At 53.2% G+C, this 6,296-nt stretch overlaps 1 protein-coding gene across 1 annotated transcript in view; it reads left to right on the top strand.

The window, feature by feature from the left end:
* The window catches only part of SPOCK2 (SPARC/osteonectin, cwcv and kazal like domains proteoglycan 2), a 31,294-nt gene that overhangs the window by 16,916 nt on the left and 8,082 nt on the right, over nt 1-6,296 (top strand). Inside the window, 3 exon segments of the mRNA XM_011355194.2 lie at nt 4,143-4,151; nt 4,516-4,561; nt 4,821-4,935. Of these exon segments, the coding sequence (XP_011353496.2) occupies nt 4,143-4,151; nt 4,516-4,561; nt 4,821-4,935 (170 nt within the window).

Raw genomic sequence — 6,296 nt, 5'->3', positions numbered from 1 at the left:
CGCTTCCTCACCTGTTTTGTGACCCTTGGCCAGTTGTTCTGCCTCTCTGAGCCTCAGTTTCCTCAGTTTTTATGGGGTTAATTCTAATGGTCCTGCTTACTTCACAGGGTTATGAGGGTAAAAGGAAGACAGACATAAACACATTTGGAGAGGACTTAATTTAAAAGCACCATGAAACACAAGCCATGGTGCACTTGTACATTCCCAACGTTTTTCCACGTGCCAGCTCTGTGCTGAACACACCAGGTGCAGAGGTGGTCACGGGTGGCCAGACCAACCAGGTGAAAGAACCAGGTGAAATAGATGTGCTGTCCTTTTCCCAGAACTTTAGATCTCAACCTATGGCCCATCTCTCCACTGGCCCGGCCCTCACTCCAGGGCAAATCCCCCTTTCTCAGGGGAAAACTCCATCTATGGCAGCAGAGGCAGTGGAGCTAAGGCAGAATCGGCCAGGGCAGAATCAGGCCTCCTTCTCCTGAGAAGACCTGGTGCCTTTATTGGACCATTTCTCACAAGTGCTAATGAGCCCACTGGGTACCATAAATAGACACTGATAAATTGAAAGGCGTTATTCACACTTGCCAACAAACACCTCTTTTTCAGCTTATAGATGGGCCAGCCCACACCCTACCTCAGGGGGCCTAAGTGTGGCCCTGGGCTCTGCCCCCATGCTGCCTCTTAGGACTTCCCCGTCACCTCTCCCCCCCTGAGGCCCCTTGGGGGCAACTCTCCTCATACCTCTCCCTGCAGTGGCCTCCCTCTTCTCTACTTCAGGGGCTTCTTGTGTGGCCTCTGCCCATTTTCTGCTTCTCCACCATTTTCTTCACCCAGAGTCCATGATCTCTTCTGCTCTAACAGCTTTTATTTGTTGAGTGCTTTCTGGACACCAGGCACCCCACAGACACAATCTCTTTTAATCTCTGAGTAGTCCCAGGAGATAGGTGCTGAGCTCCTAAAGGTCAGGGTGCTCGCTTGCCCAAGGCAAGCTGGCAAGGGGAGCATGGGGGTTCTGTGTGATGCCATGGCCTCTCTCCTCACCCCTCTCTGTCCAGCTGCTCCTGTTCTCCTGGGGGCGAGGGTCCTGGGATCCAGAACCACTCAGGTCTCCCTTTACCCGCTCAACACGGTGGAGACAGGGAGCTTAGCTAGAACCGAGGACAGCACTTGTATACAGAAGGGGCTCAGTTGCTGCAGGCTGAATCAGGGGGAGAAGCTGGCTCCACACCAGGGCTCTAACTAACAAGCTGGACAGAAAACTCCTTTTTTAAAACTTCCTTTCCCCCCACCCCACTTTCCCCTGGGGTTCTAGTCAAAAATTCTTGGTCTTGACCTTCGAGAACCCACTTTGTAGAGAGTCCCAAAGGCTTCCGCTGCCAGCCTGGTCGGAGATTGCAGCAGAGTAGGGCGAGAGTGTGGGAGTGAGCAGGCGTGGAGGCCCTCGGCTGACAGCCTAGCCCCCTCCCTACCAGTTCAGGCACGAGTAGGTTCTGGGCATACAGACCATGTTGTTTGGGGGCCTGGGACTCAAACCAGCCAACACCAGCCACGTCCCCTGTCCTCTTTACAGCCTTACGCTCAGTCCCCTCTCAGGGAATGATAGAGCAGACGTGAAGACTCCAGCTTGATGGAGGCCAGTACTTACTTTTGCTCCAACCTTGTAACCCTAGCTTCAGCCACTTGGCTACTCTTATTCTCCATTTCCCATGTGTGGTGGTGTGGATACCAAGGGAGGACACCTACCCCCGAGGAGTTCCTGGGGAAGAAGAGCCAGGTCTGGGCTGGCTTTCTCTGGCCCTAGCAAGTGAGAGAAATTGTGCTCGGTTCCCTGTCAGCTGTCCTGTGGTCTTCTTAGAAGCTTGCACAGGGGCTTAACAGGGCTCAGGCCATGTCCTATGGAACTGGGTGGGTGCCTGAGCTTAGAGCCTGGGCTGATATGTTCATTGCCCAGGGGATGCCCAGGCCAGGCTCCTGTCGAGTCCAGTCCGGGAGTCCTGGCTCGCTTCCTCACCTGTTTCGTGTTTCCTGGGGCCTTCCTCCTTCCTACTCTTGGGTTCAAGGACTGCAGGACACTTGGCTGCTTAGATATATGTGGGGGTTGGGGGGCAGAGTGAAAGGGGAATGAGAAACAAGAGAGAGAGAAAGAGGGGAGAGACACGGAGACATTCGGACAAAGAGATGCCCAGAGACACACATGAAAGCAAGACAGAAAGAGAGCAAAGCTGGTACAAGCCAGATCCTCCTCACAGGGGAAAGGTCTGCTGCTCTCTTGCCGCCTCCCCTCCCTTCCTATCCCTGTCTCACCCTCTCTCCCTGTGGAAGAGGCAGGAAGACTAAGCTGGAGGGAGAGACTTGGTCCTCAAGTGTGAAAACTGGAGGCTGCTCTCAGACGTGTGTTTTGTTACTTCGTTTCTGGATAAAACCCATCTGGCCGTGGGTGAGTTGCCTTGAAGTGTCCTTATTTACTTCTGTTGCTTACACATGTACACATGCTCATAGATGAGCACCTGTACATATATATTGCTTCAGAATACATGTCTGTGAGTGTGCATGTATGCACCCAGGGCCTGCATGCATGCACACACACGTGCAGAAGCTCACACTCAGCACACATCTGACCACAGTGTTCTCTACCTGGGTGTTAATGCCAACTGCCTGCTCTGCCCTGACCCCTTTCTGGCCTTTGCCTAGGAGGACACGTTGGTGAGGCCCACGTCCCTGCTTGTTCCTCTGATGCTAGTCAACTCCCAGAGGAGGCTTCCAGGGGGCTTTCAAAGCAGTGTGGATGCCCTCCTTTATGCTGCTTGCTGCCCCTATGAGGCTTCTCTCTGGCGTAGGAGCCCCATGCCCTTCCCCCGAGGCCTGACAGGTGTCTGGCTTCTCCTCCCTCCCCTCCCTGCCACTGCCCCACAGCGTGGCTTCTGTCCTTCATCCCTGCACAACTCTGATCCTTGGGCAGGCAGTACTCAGGATCAGGGGGCAGTTGTATGTGGCTCCTCATGCCCTTCTACCTCCATCCGGAGGAGACCGACCGATAGCTGGCTCTTTGGCACTGCCAGCCTCCAGTCCTGAGAAGCCCTCTTCCCTGGCTGGCAGAGCTTTCACGAGGAGTACCCTGGGAGCTGTTTGTCAGTTTTCAACCACTTTCACCATAGGGGAAAGTGGGGAAACCAGAATGAGTTGGGGGCTTTGTGCCAGTGAGATAGATTGGGTGATTGCTCTGCCTCTGGTCACTCTGGGGTCCATGGGCCCAGGGGAGGCTCTCGTGGCCAGAGCAGGGTGGGGAGCGATCTCCCATGTGCCTTAGGTCTTGGAGACTGTGTGTTGTAGCCAGAAGAGAGGTCTGTGTTGGGCGTCGGGAGACCTGGGCTCTGTGACAGTGGGACCTGGGTAAGGTAAATGTCCTGTCTCTGAGCTTTCTGGCCTCTCCTGAGCCAGATGACCTCAGAGGGCCTTTTCAGGATACTCTGAATCTGAGGATTTGCAGCTGGACTGTGGTAACTGAGGAAGCCTTCAATATTGGAAGGGACTATGGCCTTCCTTTCTTTTACTGCACCATCTGAATTCTGCAGGAAAGTCAGATCTAGAGTGAAAAACAGTCCCTGTGCGGCCTAGAAGAGAGGTCCTCCTTCCGCCTCACTCTCATGGTGGGCAAGTTTCAGGGGAGAGAAATGCCAAGGGAGGGACCCTAGCAAAGGAAAACAGTGGTGTTTCTGTGATGCCCAGGGCACAGGTGTGAGAATCACTCTTCCCAGGTAGTATGGGCCCTCAGACATCTGTCCTAATGGTGGGGCCAGGGCTGGGCCATTGGGAACAGCTTCGGGGCCTGGAGGAGAAGGATGGGGCCTCACCCTCTCAATGCCATGGGCTTCACCCCTATTGCGCCTAGGGCTGGCCCTAAGTGGGCCCAGGTCTTCAGCTTTCTGTGATGAAGATATAGGAATACTGTCCTCCAATTAGAGGCTCTAGCGGTCAGAGGACCATAGCAATCAAAGACTGTTGCTCAGCGCCCATGGCCATGGGATGAGGCCAGGGGAGCTCTGGGACCACACGGTCTGAGAGTTGACCTCACACTGAAATCCCCCTCTCTCCCTTTCTCCTCCTGCTCCATTTCCCGTGGCCTGCTGCTGCTTCCTGATCCCTAGGAGGTGGAGGTGAGTACTGCCTGGAGCTCCGCTGCATGTGGTCCACTCTGAGCTTGCACTCTCTTCTTCTCTCTCTTTGCATTTTCGCCCCAACTTCTTCCCTGCAGCATCCAGTGTGGGATGGAGGGAGGAATAAAGAATTTATGGGAGAAGCTGGAAGGGATTCTGGACATGGGTTTAGAGGGAAGGGGAGGCAGCTGGCAGGGCTTGGGTAGACAAGGGTCATCTGGGTAGCCACCCAGGATGGCAGCAATTTGCATGTAAAAGCAGTGGCCCAGGCTTTTACTCTTCCTCGCCTTGGAGCTGAACCTCTATTGTGATATGTGCATCTTAGCCTGTCCCTTCTTCCTTGTCCCTCTCTGTCCTTTCCTAGGATGACTACATCAAGAGCTGGGAGGATAATCAGCAAGGAGATGAAGGTAATATGTCCTTCCCAGAAGGGGGAAGGTGACGGACACCCGTGAAGACTTAAAGCTAGAGAGCAAGTCCTGACCCTGGCCTTGGGTGCTCCTTGGGCAGCCAGGTGCCTGTGAGGGTGGGACGTCTGAGCTGAGGAGCTCTGGTTATTGAGGGTTACTGGGGAGAGGGGCTTCCCAGCTCAGTAGTGGGACTGGGGACTCCTGGCCTCTCTGGCACTGATTCTCAGATGACCTGCATCCTGATTGTATATCCCTGCAGCCCTAGACACCACCAAGGACCCCTGCCAGAAGGTGAAGTGCAGCCATCACAAAGTGTGCATTGCCCAGGGTTACCAGCGGGCCATGTGCATCAGCCGCAAGAAGCTGGAGCACAGGTGAGGGGCTTGGGGAGCTGGCAGCCCTGGATGGGGTTTGCTTAAAGAGTAAGGGCTCGATTAATCCTCTCCTATGCATTAGTTACCTTTTGCTGCAAAACAAAGTACCCCAAAACTTAGTGGCTTGAAACAACAGATGTATATTATCTCACACAGTTTCCGAAGATTAGGAATCCAGAAGTGGTTCTGTAGGATGGTTCTCGCTTAGGGTCTGTCTGTCATGAGGTTACAACCAAGATGTTGCCTGGGGCTGTATCATCTGAAAGCTGGACATCTGAAAGCTCCTCACATAGCTGTTGGCTGGAGTCCTCAGTTCCTAGTCACATGGGCCTCTCCATGGATGCTTGAATATCCTTACAATATGGCAGCCGACTTCCCTTAAGATGAGTCATCCAAGGGAGAGAGAGCAAGGAGGAAGCCACATTTCATTTATGCCTTAGTCTTGGAAATCACATCATTACTTCTGCCACTTCTATTTGATAGGAGCGAGTCATAAGTACTGCCACACTCTAAAGGAGAGGAATTCGGCTCCATCTTTTGAAGGAAGGAATGTCAGAGAATTTTCAGATATATTTTAAAACCATCACACTGTGTGAGATCAGTCACCAAATATGTGGGACTCTGGGAAAGTCAAATCTCCCCTCTGGGCCTTGCTGTCCATATCCGTAAGACAAATAGGTTGGCCCAGATAGTTTGAGGTTCTTTCCAGCTCTGATATGCAATGACTTCATGAAATAGTAGCTTCTGAGGCTCTCGGAGGAGGGAATGGGTGAGGGGCCTTTGAGGCCTTAGCTTCAGCCCAAGGACGAGACCCTGCCTGGCGCCAGGACCCCTGGAAAGGGTCCCAATTCCCTTCCCTCTTTTTTGAATCAGAAACAGAGACCAGAGACTTAGGGTGATAATCTTAGATGCTTGCAGGGGCCTGGCAGGTAATGTAACGTGTGCAGGAGAGCTCAGTGACAGACCACTCTGGTGAGCCCAGGCCCTGTGGAAAGGGGCATCTTCCATTTTACAAAGAAAGGCCCGGAATCCCGGTTTTTATGTGAACTCTTCCATTTTGTAAATGTTGGTGAATAACTCAATTAAAAACAAAAACCCTTGGTGGCTAAACAAAATGAGTCTACAGGCCAGATGTGGCCCACAGGCTATCACTTCGTAACCTCTGATTTGGTCTGGCCCCTTTAAGCGAAGTGCAACTCCTTTTTACATCATACAGTCAGACCTGGAGTTGCTGCCTGAAGGCCCTGCTGGACTCAGTGACCCCTGGAAAAGGGAGAGCTGGCAGTCTGTACCCTGCCCAGTTGGTTCCACCCTTCTGAGAGGAAGGTCTGGCTGTGGATGATGGGGGAAGGTGGCGGGGG

Source organism: Pteropus vampyrus, unplaced genomic scaffold (assembly GCF_000151845.1).
Source record: "Pteropus vampyrus isolate Shadow unplaced genomic scaffold, Pvam_2.0 Scaffold20, whole genome shotgun sequence".
In the NCBI taxonomy this organism is placed as follows: domain Eukaryota; kingdom Metazoa; phylum Chordata; class Mammalia; order Chiroptera; family Pteropodidae; genus Pteropus; species Pteropus vampyrus.
This window is presented reverse-complemented; position numbering and strand designations above follow the sequence as displayed.